Source organism: Rhyacophila brunnea, unplaced genomic scaffold, assembly GCF_057557595.1.
Source record: "Rhyacophila brunnea isolate RB1 unplaced genomic scaffold, BYU_Rbru_1.0 scaffold_8, whole genome shotgun sequence".
Lineage (NCBI taxonomy): Eukaryota > Metazoa > Arthropoda > Insecta > Trichoptera > Rhyacophilidae > Rhyacophila > Rhyacophila brunnea.
Window position 1 is genome coordinate 17,471,310 of NW_028233350.1, and position 16,247 is coordinate 17,487,556.

Here is a 16,247-nt window from a genome sequence, read left to right on the forward strand (position 1 = left end):
ATACTTTTTTAATGCCCTTAAAATCCACCATTATAAGGCAGCTCAAATTAAGAAATATCTTTTCGTTTGTTTTAAGTTCAGACACTAATAATATTGTTTCCAATAATTTCTCAACATTGATAAAGAACGATATGACGCATGGCCCCCATAAAGCGGGGGCTGACAGGGATCTAGCCTGGGGGCCCGGCGTGGCGAATCGACCAGATAAGTGATTTAAACACACATCAAAAATTCTCTCGAATAGTAAAAAAAGTCTATTTATCTTCAATATTGGTATTATTTAAAATTATGTGGTTGTACGATACAATGTTTGATTGTGTATCGATACTCACCATTTGGAAAACGCTACTGTAGAGCGTCACACTGCCTTTATCTTTAGCGATAGGTAGGGGCCCCTTCAAAGATCCTAGCCTGGGGGCCCGCTTCAGGATGTGGGGGCCATGATATGACGTGTACATAGGTAGTTACAATAAAAACGAAACAATAATGCGGTCGGTCGATAGTGTGCGTGTGTATGGGGAGCCGTGATAAATGCCTGGCAGCCGATGACTGCGTATTCGTACATAAATACAATCGACGTACCTTCTGCATCATTGTTTCGTTTTTACTGTATCTTTACATCAGTTCATATTTCCGATTACTTACCTACTATAATAAATATTATAAGTGAGAAAATACCTAGGTACCTACTGAGAATGAATAAAATCAACGTAGGTGGGTACTTTACCTACCTACCTACTAAAAACTTTCGCTTTTCTCATGAGAAGGTATGTGAAAGTAACTACCTACCTATGTAGTTCAAATTACGAAGGAATTGTTCAAATACTCAGTATAGATACAGGTAAGTAAAGTTGAGGTAGGTACCTAAGTACACTATTTTGTAATTTTATTGTCCCATTGAAAAACGATAATCGAATTTTCCAGTCAAAACATATTGTGGTTTTTACAAATATTATCTATGCTATTGGCAGCTGAATGTTGAAATTGACATAACCTTGATTTATTATAAAGGAAAGTCAAATACGTTTATTTTAAATAATTATCCGATCCCTATTGTTAGACGACATATCATAATATTCCAGAAACTTTATTTTGAATGGAATATGACAATAAATTATTGATATCCTAATAATATTAATTGTAAACAGCTGATGAAAAATCAATTATTGTACAGATAACAGCTGACAACACCAAACACAAATTTTAAATTAATTTTACTAACAATACTACCTATACCAAAGAGATTGAAAGACTCCCACATCCACCATAAATCATTATGATTCGAAACTTATAACAATATTTTCATTATTTCATTGTCATGTTCATAGAGTTGTCTGTCGCATAATTATTATTATTTGCTATAAAATAATAATCTTTTTTATAGCTTGGTAATACCAATATAAATTCTCAACCATACGAGTGTCGATTTTATTTTCTCTTGTTTCACATTTCTTTAGGTCAGTAAATTGCTTTATATTAATGTTTCTAATACCTACCCGGAATAAGATAATATATTCTTAAAAGTGATATCTTGTTGATTGTGGACCAAATCACGAAAATAATATTCATTCGATTGTGTATTGTATTTAAAGTCGTACATTGTGACAGTTGTTCGGCAGTCATGTTGTCATAGACAAACATATTTCCGTATCCGCAAAACTTCCGCCATCTTTATTTTTCCATGTGTTGTTACTCGTTCAATAGTCTTTATTTTTAGTTGCCTACTATCGTAGTTAAACATAATGATTTTAACAAAATAAGTTTAATCCATATACTGTTATCAAATGTCGAATGTCTCTTACATCAGTTAGGCGTCGTTTATTCAGATTTAAAAAAAAATGATTGAAAAACCAAATTCCAAAATGGCGTCGGCTTCGAATAGCATAGTTACGTAGCGTGGTCTGTTGGAGAATCTTGGATAAGCTCCCATCAAGAAAGAAATCTAAAAATGTAATAAAGTTTAGTATTGTGATGTTTTATAAATGTGTTTATGTTGGTACAGACATCTGAATATCCATAAATAACCTTCGAAACCAGTTATTTTTTGACGTTTATAAAATTTTGAGGTTATACATGCTTGTAATCTATTTTAACTAACCTAGTGTCAGCTTGCTATATATTGACATGTATGTCATGGCGCTGTTTGCGATTTAAGTGTTACGCCACGCGCTTTTTGCATGCATTGCAATAGCAACGGTTTTAGTTCCACAAACGGCCGCGATGACGTGTACGTCTTGATATAGAAGCCGGACTATATTACATACCTATCATATTAAATTTCTAGTTTATTTTGGTGCTGCGCCCAAACTCAAGTTATACAAAAAATGAAAAAATCGTAAACTTATAAGTACCTATCTACCTAAGTAGAAATTACTATTTGCCTACTAATGGCTGTCTTTTTCCAAAATTTATTTATATCTACCTAATAGTGTGCCTTCATTTCAAAATAGGGTGACCATGAGTTCCACACTGAACGGGACACTACATTTTTGAACCCAATTGAATACCAAAGAAGTTGAAAAATCCTTTTTTTATTGAGATGGAACCTAAATATTTAAAATTTAAGCAAAAAAAGATTTAGTTAGCTACAAGTGACTTGGCATAGTAGGTTCATTTACAGAGAACTTCACACTACTACTTCTGTCCAACAAGAACTTCTTGGCTACGTGTTAAAACTGTGAACTACCAAGCTCCTCCCATTTTTAACCGCACTTCCATTATAAACTAACAAGCTCCTCCCATTTTAATTGGACAGTATATTAAAGAAAATGATATTAACACACCCAGACACGATTGGTTTATTTATTAAAAGAAATAAGTTTTCATTTAAAAAAAAATCGCAAGCCGTAGAATATGCTCGCAAAAAACTTTGCGATCCTTTTGTAATGAATTGGTACTATAACTTGTCTTATTAAACAGTACAATCATAAACCTGAATTTAAAATATTGTCAACAAAGCATATAATATAATGACAAAACAAGTTTTTCCCATGATCCTTCAAAAAGTAAACTCGTTAGTCGCATCGGATTTATGTTAACTACCGAATAAAAAATACATCGTTTTTGTTTCGGCACATCACTAGGTCTTCATACATTAGTATGAAACACTTACCCCAAAAAAAATGTTTTAGTCCATTTTTGCTGAAATTCTATACTATAGTTTTAACTCAAGACTCAATATCCATTAAATGAAATACCTATTACCTTTATATGCATGTAATACGTTATGGTTTTGAAGTGCTTTTGGAAATTACACTTACCCCAATATTGGGGTAAGTGTAACAGACTGACTAGTAATCAAAAAATGTCATGTTATAGTAAGATATACAGTGGGTTCCTCCCGTACATATTGTAATGCTTTTGTAGATCTACGGTAAAGTTTTCAACTGTTTAAAACACACCTATTCATCATGAACCAGGTTGAAATTCATGTCATTAGATTGCCTTTATAGTGCCTATTTTTTAAAAAGAAGTTCTATTCATAGTTATTTTTTTATTAAATGTAAGGTCTATAATAATTGCTGACTGAAATTGTATGTAATTATACTTTTTTCTTCAATATTCTATTCGATATTCTTGAGCCGTAATACACTTGGCCATTATTATTTAATTGAAAAATTCATGTTAAATTTGTGTAAAACTGTTTATAATACTGTGATGATGAATATAAATTGTTGATGAATGGAAATGTTAAAAAAACTCCTAAATCTTGAAATGGCTTCACTATATAGAATTGAATCATTAGTATTCACGAATTCTGTGCAGAGACAAACATGACAAGTTATTAAATTTGTAGAATGATTAGATGAATAATTATGAATACGTCAAACATTAAATCGAAGATGGCATATTATGTATTTGCATACGTATAAATTTACAGACACGTAAAAACATTCCACAAAAAGTTTTCAAACATTTTTAAAAACAGATCTTTAAATTCAGTCTGTAAAATAACCTACAGTCGAACTCGGTTATTACGATCTCGGACATAGCGAGATCTCGGATGTAATGAGGAAACGTTCGTTGACATTTGGCTTATGATTTTCTCCATACATTTCTTCACTGTTATAACGAACAACTTATCAGATATACCGAGCAAAAATAACATTTCAACCCTAAGCAATAAAATCCGATCGGACAGGATGCCGCCGGGGACAGATTATGTTTATGATACTAGTTAAGTATCTAATTGTCGTTTACGCCGACAATAATGAAAAAGTATCCACGCACATGGTTGAAAAATCCAACGTTTGTGAAGTCCGTAGGTACCTACCAGCGATCATTACAGTAAACAACTTCTTTTGTAGTTTATGAAGGCCATGCTTGTTTCGGGGATTTTTACGATGGTTTTCAGATTTTTTATTTTCGACTTTTTTTGTAATGTGACCGCTAATTTAAAAATGCCTATTCTCTGATATAACGAGCAAATTCAGTCGGTCCCATCTTCCTCGTAATAACCAAGTTTGCCTGTATTTTAACAAATGTCATTGGATATGTGTAGCTGGGGTCACTGTTATTACAGACACCATCTTTTTTTTTCTTCAATTATGTATGTCACATTATGTTCTTAAATAATGAAATATCCGAAGACCACCGAAAAAGGTGCTCTACTGACGTCCTGAATATTTAATTTGAATGCCTACCGATTCAATGACACTAAAAACGATAAAGTATCTTCATTATTAATTGGTTCTTTGATGTTTATATTTACAGATTCTTCGGAAGCTCATTCTATGTAAGACCCGATTAACTAATAGGTGCAAAATGGATAATATCTTTTTTTCCACTGGTAAACTGGATGGTTTCCAAAGTTTCATCAATAACAAAGACTTTGAAAGTCTTTTTCAAATTACTGCATCACCGTCAGTAAGTAAAGAAAACAGTTTGCAAATTACGCCCGACAGCATATTCAACCCATCGACTTCGTACAAGAGTAATTCACAAAAATATGAGACGCGCGGAGGCAAAGTGTCCACCGTCAGCGGAATAAGGCAACAGTATGAATGTGAGCAGGCCGAAACGTTACCCAAATGTCTCGCTGAAATAGAAAAGTGCATTGAGACCTATCTCATCTCAAATGAGTCAAATAATATTCTAAAATCTAAAATTGAAACATACCTATTGAAAGGCAAACCACTGAACAGAGCGAGTTTTAAAAATATTTCAAAGATGAATTTGTATAAATTTTTGTATAAAGAGCAGTATCTCGAAGTTGATGGGAAAAAAATACTTCTCTCTGGAAGTCTCGGAGGAAACATCAATCTCGCTAAACACGTTGACATCGTTTCAAATAAGAAAAATCTCTTTGATAGACCGATACTTACCGCTCCCATCGCTGGGAAACGAAAAAGCAGTCTACTGTCATGCGGTAGCACCAAGTTTAAGCCCGGCCCGCTCTCCAAAAAGCCACGCCTGAATTGCATGGATCCCCGTGCGAAAATTGAACTGATGGAAGCTCCCGCCGTCTGCTTGGAAGTGTATCCCAAGGTAGGCTCCAGACTCGACTCCACTGCCTGTTTTTATCTCGGCAACCTTCTCAAATCGGACGCGTCGATAAGCGCAGACTGGGCAGAGTTCGCGTCCTCTCTTGTCGCTCAAGACAAATCGTCGGATCCATGTCCCCCTTCCGCTCACAGGTTCGTTTTGCCATACGCGAATAATCAAAATAGAATACTGATGCAGAAAGACCTCGATTGGATCGAACGCTATCATATCCGAACCGAAGCAGACTGTCACCGCACCCCGGTCGATCTGTCAGAGTTGGATTGTGAAATGATAAATTTATCAAATTACAATCCTTTGGATGATGTCGGTATCACCGTGAAGTCCGTCATCGAAGATATGGCTCGTGCTGTTTGCATCGGACTGAGTCAGGACGGTCTGTGGAAGTACGACCCCGACTATGTTCCTGTTGAGAAGACTTCTTTCGAGATAGTGAAAAAAGACAAGTTGCCCATTAAGAGAAAGTACACCAACGAGCTGAAGCGACTAGATGTTACCATCATCGACTACAACGAGGCTGGCGAGGTAGGGGAGGGATGTTCTAATGAACACTGCAGACTGGGGTGTGTATGCGCCAGCCTACGGGCCACCCATTCCCTTAACGATCACTGCGGCCTGGCCGCCTGCATGCTCCGGTGTGTCTGCAGCTTCGGCCGGGACTTCTCCAGTAAGGCCTACGGACCTGAGCGCAGTTCCAATATATCCAACTTCACAGTGGCTAACCTGCAAAATCACATGAATAGGTTTCTGGCCAAGGAGGAAAAGAAATTCCGCCGGACGGTCATCCGCTCTGGTGATGGGACGGTCGCCATTGGCGCATCTCGGAGGGGATCCCGCGTCCCTCAAAAGTACCGAGATTTCATTCTCCCCGACGCTGATATACGGGAGGTAGCAGATCGAAGGCAAGCCGGAGTGACCCTCATGCGTCTCCCAGATTGGCTGAAATTAGAACCATTGTGTATTGTGCACAACCTATACCGATGCTTTTGCAGGAACGTTTTTACAAATGGCCTCCCGTACGCGTTCAGCCACAGTGTCACTAAAATGAATAGGGGCACCGTACACGAGCCGACGCTTGCTCGCATCGAGGCCGCTCCTTCATCCAAACCATGTAAAATTGTGTCCCCTGACCGTCATGGAGTCGGGGATAAGGCTTTGTTCAGCCCAAAAACAGTTCCAATTGCATCTAATAAGATTGATCTCACCAAAACGTTTCCCGCAAAAAATCCTTCTCCGGGATCTCCTCTTTCGGATAGCAGTGACGGGGAATATACTGTAAATGTTCCATGCTCACGGACCTCCTACAACCAGAGGTACATATTGAGGAGTAGGAAAAAAATGTGCAAACTCCAGGAAAAGAACGCCCGACGCCGACGGGAAGAGGAGAGCGACCCTGCGCGGAACAACCTGCTGGACTTGCTCATTGACCGTGCCTACAGCACCGTCACCATCACAGGGGTGGATCCCGATCCTCTTGATCTGTGGAAGTCTTCACCGAATGGGGACATGCCAGCCTCCTTACGACAAACTGACCGCCCCCTGGAAACCAGCGGCGATGAAAAGAAAAATAACGTTATCTGTCCCGCTGTCACCTCGATTCCACTGAGTGAACAGTCTTGCTTGACCACGTCCACTTCGATTGACAGGAATTGCCTCGAGTTTCTGTTGAAGAATCCCACCCTGCTGAAATCTAAAGTTCGGAATGAGAACCTCCCAGCTCCCGCGGTCGGCGACCTGACCATATTTTCATGGGAGACATTGATTTCTCAATTTTCAACCGGTACTGTGCAAGTTTGGGGGAGTGCCAGCCTGCCGTACAAACTATATGTGACAGATGCCAACGCCCCTTGTCCGCACAGATGCATTGCTGTCAATAAAAACAATGCAGAAATATTTAAAGACTATCCACCCATTTTCAAAGATATTTTAAGTTTCGACGGATCCATAAACACTCTGATCGTCTTGTCAGGAACGTCGTTTGCCTGGGAAGCGGTGGCGAAGATCCAGTCCAACCCCAGAATTCCCTCTTTGGAAAATAATTTGATCCTGTCAGAGAACCTTGGAGAACAGATGAATGCGGATGGAAATCGTGAAAGTAACTTACCCGAAATCTCTTCGATACAGGGCAATTACACCGGAGCCGATTCCGAGAAGGTGATACCTGTCGGTGCCAAAGTCCATCCGCTCTGCATCCACAAATTTAAGTGGTTCAATCTGTACCGCGTGAACGATTTTGAGATTCTCACCGTGAGATCCAGGAGGATATCCTTAAATAGGGAGAAAATAAAGAAGGCCATCGAAATCAGTCGCAGATCGGGGAAGATAGTGTCCATCGTGGGGCAGGTGCAGCTGCAGAAGCGTCACGTCTTGCCGCATTTTGGTGTGTATATAGTACCTAAGAATAAAAACTTCATTTCAGAAGAGTTCCAGAATAGTATTATAATAGGACCATATAGACTAGACGAGAAACCCGGAATACACACATTTGCGAAAGACAATCCTGTTCCCGTTGTGCATGGTGGCGCCTGGCTGAAGGATGCCATCAAGTACTCGAGTGACACTACTTTCGGCGGACGGGTCAGTGCCGAAAGCTTTCACGAAACTGGCGGAGTCATTAACACCGCCAATCTTAACGGGAACATCCTCTACGTCAGCCTGTCCAAGATGAACGAGACTCCGTCTTTGAGCTCCAATATGGTCTCCAATCCTCCAGTCACTAAGGTTAGAGTGACAGACACAGAGCAGAAAGCGATGAGATACAGGTTGGTAAAGTGTCTCAAAAACGGCCAGACGTTGCGTATCCTAGCGCAGAACAAAGGTAACCCTCCGATCTCACTGTTGAAACCCGCCCAAAACGATGGAGAGCTCGATGCACCATCTGAATCAGAGACAAGGGAGCAGCTCGACGACGATCCAAAGGATAAAAGCACCAATATCAATGACCTTGTTGAAAAGACTGCGGAAAGTGAAAGAAATCCTTCTCCGAAATTGGGGAATGCGACAGAATCAGAAGGCGAATACACCCAGATCGAAATGCTTGATGAAGAGTTAGAGAAAGAGGAAGATGTGAGTGAGCGAGCCGAAGGAGAGTCAGATGTGGACGACGTCATATTCCTGCCGCCTGTTAACGAGGTGCTGGAAATATCTGATTCGGAAGGGGATGAAGCCTGTCCATACAAAACTGTGTGGTTTATCTGCGACAACATTCCACAGTTGGGCTACATCCGGGCGCACCTCCAGCCCGACTGCTTCGTATCGATCCCATTCAAAAATCTGGGCCCTGTGTCTTGCTCTTCTCCCATAGCGGCCACCATAAGGATCGACAAGTGAGCCCATTTTAATATTCACATTCTTCTCACACCTATTCTTTTCGACCACCTCTTCGTTACATGTTTATAACCCTTTTTGGTCTCATAAGAATCAGATTCAACATTCATTTTATTCCCATTGTTTCTGTGTCGAGTTAAACTCAACATTGCATCGTTTTTTTTTTTTATGTCATTAACTCATGCCGGATGTGGTGTTTTGGCGATATGATTCTTCCGAACAATGAGTGATTGTTAGTAAAATGAAATAACAGTCAGAATATCTTAAATTACAATGGAAATATATTTTTCAGAGAAAATCGTGAATGATTATGACCATCAATGATTGGTGGCCATTAGATGTAATAATTAACGTGTTATTTAAATGTGGTAATTAAAATGTAATTAAAAGGTTAGCAGTGATTGTGTTAAATCAATCACACTAAAAATGCCTTCAAATATTTAATTACTAAAATCTTAATGCCACTCTTGTTATAATCAATCTCCTAATATTATAGATGTACTCATATAAAATTATAGTGTTTTTGGCATACTGTACTATACAATACAATATACAGTGATGGCGAACCTATGGCACGTGAGATGATTTTGCATGGCATGTTTTATTTTGAAAAGAGAAAATAACACCAAAAAAAATAGATAAAAGTGTTACAATATATTATATAATATTAAACAATAATGACAATATAGCCATGCATATTTTCTTTGATTTTTAATATTATTTTTACCAATCGATACGCAAACGGAAACAAAAAATGACAGATCTAATTGTATTAAAAATAGCAGGCAAATAAATACTCTTCAAGAATTAGCATTATGTTTAATCTAAATATATAATTGCATAGATTGGTACTTAGGCTTTATGCGTTACAAACAATAATATCACACTAACCACATCAGGCGGCGGGGATGCCGCTCCGCAAACCTCCGATTTAGATGTATTTACAATGCTTGAGACCACTGTAACGAGAGATTGCCTCATCTGATCGGAGCTATGGGCTTAAAGAAATACGGTACCAAACAATTTCATTGCTACCCACAAAAATGGCTGTAGTCATTCAATTATAACAGCTGCTTGTTATTTTGTGTCAAACATAATCGCTGAAAATGGAAACCGTTCAGTGATGGGGAATATATGAAAGAAGTGTGGTTAAAATGCTCCCATGATCTCTTTGAAAATTTTGAAAACAAGAAACAAATAATCCAAAGAATAAAAGATATGCCTTCGAATAGAAACACAGTGAAACATAGAATCTCAAGAATTCAATTGTATTTTTTAAACTTGAAACATAGTTATAGAATTCTTTAAAACTTTTTTTTTCATTTTTTACCGCACGAAAAACTGCTCGCACGTCAGGCAGTTGAAAAATAATATTTGGGAAATTTTGGCTCGCGCACATAAAAAGGTTCGCCAACCCTGCAATATAATATAATATTTGCATAACACTTTGCATTTTAGGTAATTCATAATGTGTTTTATTTCTAGTTTATTAAAAAAATACGTGGGCTTCACACGGACATATCTGAACAGCTCATGGCGATTAGTAACGGAGACAAAAGACATCAAACACTTGCAGCCGTTTGATGAAGAAAAATTCAACAAGACTTATGTAAGAGGAACTGTTTTGTTTTACCTAAATTAACGCATATAGATTATAGATTATGAAATCGCAAACCATTTATGAACGGTGTGTGTATGAACAAAACAGTTGTTTACTCATTACATTTAACATTACTCTAAACTGTATATAAATTAATAGACAACTTTGCTAAAGAAATACGTTGCAGAAAACTGAGGCAAAAGAAGGACTACCTTCAAACTGGAACTTGTTTTAATAATTTTTATAAGTAAACCACAGAAGGCTCCTTCTGTAAGAAGATTCAATTTCTTTCCTTATAAACAGGAAACACAAAAATAATGGGAAGTAGATTAACAAGGGTGAAAATACAATAGCAAGTAGAACAAGGGTGAAAATACAATAGCAAGTAGCTATGTAAAAAAAATCTTGGAGCAAAAAATATATTGATGGTGCTATAAAAAAAATCTATAGAAAAAATGAAAAAATTTACTCTTAACGGCCGACATGACCAACGTAGGTCAAAATGGAGATTTTATGGTATTTTCAAAGCATTTTTTGAAGCCTTATTGTCCTTTATATTTATTTTAAACATTTGATGACTGTATAAAGTATTTTTATTACATAAAATAGTATTCTTTTAAACCACTCGATCTAATGTTTTAGAATATAGTCATATTTCAGTTTATCCATGTGCAGTGATGTTGAGATTTTTTAGGTTTATTAATTTTTAAACGCATTTACAAAACCATTATTAAATTAATGTTGACATTATATAGTGAAATATTAATGTAGAATGTAGAGGAAGATTCGAGAAATGCTGCAATTGCCAATTTTATCGTAATTAAGTAGGATGCAGGTGGCTAAATGTGCATTGGCCAGAATCCAATGGATGCGGGTCTGAGTCCTGCCCGGCACAATACTTTATGTTTATTTCTGAGTTGTTTCCGAGTTAGGTATATATATTCATGAGGGGTTTTTTTTTTCAGATCATTTCCGAAGATGGTTTTCAAAAGAGATCGAAAAAAAAAACTTTCACCCTTTAAACGATGATGATTACTACATACCATGGTTTTCTAAAATCATTTGTCGTTGTCGACTACTGCTAAATGGAGACCTCCCATTGTTATACGCATACTTCTAGGTATGTTTTCGTTAGCTGCCATGGACTTTCGCCAGCATAAATGGAATGTTACTGCTTGATAGGCGGCCCCACCATTTTGTGCCTCTCATTGATACAGTTGATTTTCATCTTCTGTAGTTTTTTGTGATCTGCGTGTATTATTTCGAGTATGCACTTTTGGTGCTGTGTTATGCTACTTTTTAGTTTTACATATTAATTATTGTAATAATATTGTGTGCGCTCAAAAAAAAAGAAGTTATGTGGAGTGATTTTACTTATGCAATGATCGCAAATTGAATACCTGTGTACATTCGAATGGCAGTCGTTTACTCATATGATGAACTGCTTGAACAAATGCACCTAGCTTCAAGTACAAGCGGAATCACCATTATACACGTTTGCTACAGTTTTGTCGTTTAAGCATAAAATAACTAAAAGCCGGTTAAAAAGATTCATTTGATATCGACATTGTTATATATTTAATATTTTTGATTATCTTGTGCAAATTGTATATTGTGCTTATTGCATTTAAGTATTTTGTTAAATATTCCTCGACCGGTGACAATTGCCCAAATGTAAAAATTTACATTGTTCTTTCTTTCTCGTTTAGTAGATGGGAATGATCTCATCTTCTTTAGTATTTTATGTTATGTAATCATAACCATATTATTATATTACTTAAGAATAATACATTCGTAATATTAGAAATGTAGTAATCGGTTCAATATAATCTCCGTTATGAGTTTTTACCTAATGTATGTCACATTTTAATGTTAGAAAAATTGTACAGAATTTGTTCAATTCATTATTTTAGTAAATAAGTATATTATATTATATTCAATATAGAAGACTTTAGAAATTAGAAGAATTAGGAGCCATAAAGATTGAATTATAATATTCCATCATTACATATCTTGACAAAAAATATTTTTTAATTCTCCTAAATGTTATTAATGTAATTTTTATTGGTATAATAAGAATCCATCCATATTCAGAAGAGTATGGTATTTTATTTTCATGTGATTGTGATTATTAGCTACGAAAAATGTATTTTATTATAGTGTTTTTATAATAAGCTTTATAATAAACATATTATGCTTTTGTACTTACAGCTTATTATGAATTGTTTTATTGAATGATGGAATTCAAAAAAAAAATATCTAGCCACGTTGACCATGATCGTGTTTCTCTATATAAGTTGCACCAATGTTAATTTTTTAATGAAATCTCTATTCGCCTGATCTTAATGGTACTATGATTAATTTTATTAAAACAGGTTGGCAATTGTAATTCATTCAACACCTCCTACGTATATGGTTGGAACTTAAATGTTGCGATTGACACCACAATGTTATTTTAAATACTTCAAATGTAATTTTTTGGTTATACCTATAAAATATTGTTTGAATATTTGTTTCTTTCAGGTATCATCGTTTTATTATCTATTTTTTTTATGAAATTTCAATTATTTATTTGAAGTTATTGAAAATTTATGAAATTTCAGTTATTAACAATTTTTTCTTTACTTTTTGAAAGGTAAATTAAAACATAATATGCATCTCTTGCGATTCCATACAGTTATACCTTTTCAATGTCTCAATATAAGTCGTAAGTGATAGAACATACTATATACACGGGACAATTATTGGGGTATTTATAATAATCTGAAGATAAATCAGTATTTGGGATTTTTTGTTTAGGCATTCTTGATGTTAATTTACTATTATAATAATTATTATTAACTACCTATATTAACAGTTTAAATTCTAAGGTGATTATCTTTTGGTCACATTTTTCCTCGTTTATATAGGACACATTCCAGGAATTTACCATATTGACAGCTTAATCTGCAAACTGGCTACCTCCATTTGGGCAAATTATTCAAAGGAGAAAAAAATTAATAATTCAACTATCGAGCGAAAATTAACAATTCCAAAAAAAACCTTTTTTTTTGACAAATAAGCTGCACTATGAATTAATACAGTAATGCCGGTCCATTTAAAAAAAGGGTTTTTTGGCTGCAGCTATTTTCCTTGATACCTCATAGGAGGCTCTCAGACCAGCCTTAATGCTCTGCGACCAGATTCTTGTGTCATCAACCATCTTTGGTTATTGAGCTCGGATGCTAGTTTCGAAGTGTCTCTTTGACTTGCTGGGTTTAAGAGAAGTGGATGCCAGCACATCAGAACACAAAACATACTGGTTTCTCTTCCCCGTTCGACTTTATTACAGTAAAACCATATTTTAAATATGAAACGTCATATCTCATTATCTTTTTTGGGGGCATTATAAATCTGAAAAAAAAATGATAACGCTCCCGGTAAAACTAAACGTTATATCTTATACCCAGAATGAATGTCGAATAAAGATCTTTATTCATTTGACTAAATAATACAAAGGTATAAAAAATATATTTGGGATAAATATGACTCACCTGTTACGTCTTCGGGGCTATAATTATTAAAATATAAATAGTATAAATATGAGTTATTCGCAGTCCTACTGAAAATGCTTCGCGGACCCCAGTTTGAGAGCCGCCTGGTTTAATGTCTTCGAAATACAATATAATTTTTCACTGTTAATTTTATACACATCTTTGTATCCTTAAAAATCCAGTTCCGTAGGAGGTGTCGATTTTATCGTCTTTATTTTCATTTATTAGTAATATGCATGTAACTATTATTTTAAAATGATTGAAAGAAATGTTCTACTTTTGTACAAAATATAAACATGATCATGCATGTAAATAAATAATATGTTTGCAGAATCTCTGAAGAAAACCTCCACTACTACATAGAGCCTATGAAAGTTAAACAGAAAAAAGGATCCATGACCTAATGCAAGTCATTCTGCATTGTGTATTCATCTGTAACAGAGTTCACACTATTTCTGTCCGCAACTGTCAAAAACAGCAAACTTTTCAACACAATTCTAGATTTACTCAAATAGTCAATTCTATAAATTATTTAAGATGTAACTATCTAAGCTAAGATCAATCCTGGAACTTTGTACGAATTCGTTATGAATGGATGCTATTGTTGTATTAATGAATTACCACATAAGTTGACCATTTCGAATATGAACTTTGACTTGTACCAGAACTAAAGAATTCACATTATAATACAAATGTAACCAGAATTGCAATAGGGCTAAAGGGTCCAGAGCCTCAAAACTGGTAGCGGTCTATAGCCTGACAATGTCAAATATTCATAAATATACAGCGAAATTCACAGAACTATCATGATTTAGAATATTAACATAGATACTTGTAAATTTGCAGATGTCATACGTCCAAAACGTCAACTGCTGTCATGTTTCAATGCACCAACTTAGAAAATATTATTGTTTTCTATGGTTTTAGGTATCTAATTTAACCACACTTCAAATATTCCAGAGAAGCTATCATGTTCTGTAATACGAAGAATTCATTAGGTTCCCTCTAGTAATAGTCCAAGCTCTTTGAATGTACATATGTCACCAAACAAAACCTAGATAGTATTCTATGTATTATGGACTGATATCATTAATAATTATTATTATCGGTAACTCGTACTGTTATTTTAAATATTATTTAAATTTTTAATCAATAATGTTATGTAGTATTTATTTATTTCAATGTTTGTTCCTAAAAAGCCAAGCCAAATTCAATGTTAATATTTTTTTGATTTTGCAAAAACTCTATTCAATACTTTTAAGTACCTACTTATATATTAATTTTAAAAATATATTTTGGTATACTTTTCATTTCAATGTACAGTAAAACCTTGATTTAACGGACAAAATTTCTTGTCCATATTCCACGTGTAAACAATGTTCAATTCATGGTCATCACGTGATCATACAGCATTTCACATGGTGATTGGATCTGTTGTCGCTTGGCGTCAGTGTTGCCACCTTTTTCTATGATGATTGTAGTACCAAGATGTAAAAATTATAGTATATTTGAAAAACCATAGTACATGGAACAGTTTTAATTCTTCAAAATTATTGTATTTTTACCATATTTGACATTAAATTATAGTATAATTTACTATTTTACCTTTATCGCAGAATCAAAATTATAGTATAGTTTAATTATAGTCACACCGCGTAGTGTGACTGCAGCAGTTCTTTGTAGTATAAAATTTTAATTGAGTTTGGTTTTTAAGAACATTGTTTACAATATATTATAGTCAAATAATATTTTTAATTATATGTACATATAATTAAAAACAGGTAATTCTTCAATTTTTTTCTCGCCTGAGTTAGTCCGTTACATTGAAGTTTTAAATTATATAAATTTCTATGGCGGATGTAGGGAACGTATTTCATTAGTGTTTTAATTTAAAGATTAATGTCAAATATACCTATTTAGAAATATTACGATGTGGTAAGAAGTATCCTCGTATCTCAGTTGTGTATTTTATCATTCACCTTATTATGCAGGTACTAGGTTAAAATATTATAAAAATATGCAGCCGTAGGTGGTTTGATATACTTACCACATAGAACAGAACAGGGAACACGAAATTAATGGGAACTTGCATACCCTACTGGGTGTGGTATACTAGACTACAGTTCTCGAGGAAAATATCTTAAACATGTATAAAAGAATATTATGTTGTTTTCACTAGTTACGTCTGTATACACTATGCATTAAAGTTTGTCACGTTGCACATTCAATATTTCGGTGTGCTTTGTTTACCTTTGATTTTATGGCCTGACCGTCTTAAGTACCCT

At 35.2% G+C, this 16,247-nt stretch overlaps 1 protein-coding gene across 3 annotated transcripts; it reads left to right on the forward strand.

Annotated features, from left to right (window-relative positions):
* The first annotated feature begins 1,390 nt into the window (after positions 1 to 1,390).
* On the forward strand, positions 1,391 to 14,344 carry ocm (over compensating males). Of its 3 annotated transcripts, XR_015071988.1 has the most exons (5): positions 1,394 to 1,457; positions 4,714 to 8,828; positions 10,315 to 10,438; positions 11,395 to 11,549; positions 14,294 to 14,344. XR_015071988.1 is itself a non-coding variant. In XM_085958839.1 (4 exons), exons 2-4 carry the CDS (start codon positions 4,765 to 4,767, stop codon positions 11,449 to 11,451), a joined length of 4,245 nt encoding a protein of 1,414 aa, XP_085814965.1. In that variant the 5' UTR covers positions 1,391 to 1,457; positions 4,714 to 4,764; the 3' UTR covers positions 11,452 to 11,771. The 3 variants fall into 3 exon arrangements, 2 of the variants coding, with proteins under 2 accessions (XP_085814965.1, XP_085814964.1); XM_085958839.1 differs by lacking the exon at positions 14,294 to 14,344 and having other exon boundaries at positions 1,391 to 1,457; positions 11,395 to 11,771; XM_085958838.1 differs by lacking the exons at positions 1,394 to 1,457; positions 14,294 to 14,344 and adding an exon at positions 1,680 to 1,950 and having other exon boundaries at positions 11,395 to 11,771.
* Positions 14,345 to 16,247: the final 1,903 nt, after the last annotated feature.

Bases quoted from the DNA above. Each gene is read 5' to 3' on its own strand.
- ocm (XM_085958839.1), top strand. From the start codon at position 4,765: ATGGATAATATCTTTTTTTCCACTGGTAAACTGGATGGTTTCCAAAGT. The intron at 8,829-10,314 runs GTGAGCCCATTT...TTTTATTTCTAG, and splicing joins GCCACCATAAGGATCGACAA to TTTATTAAAAAAATACGTGG. The intron at 10,439-11,394 runs GTAAGAGGAACT...TTTTTTTTTCAG, and splicing joins AAAAATTCAACAAGACTTAT to ATCATTTCCGAAGATGGTTT.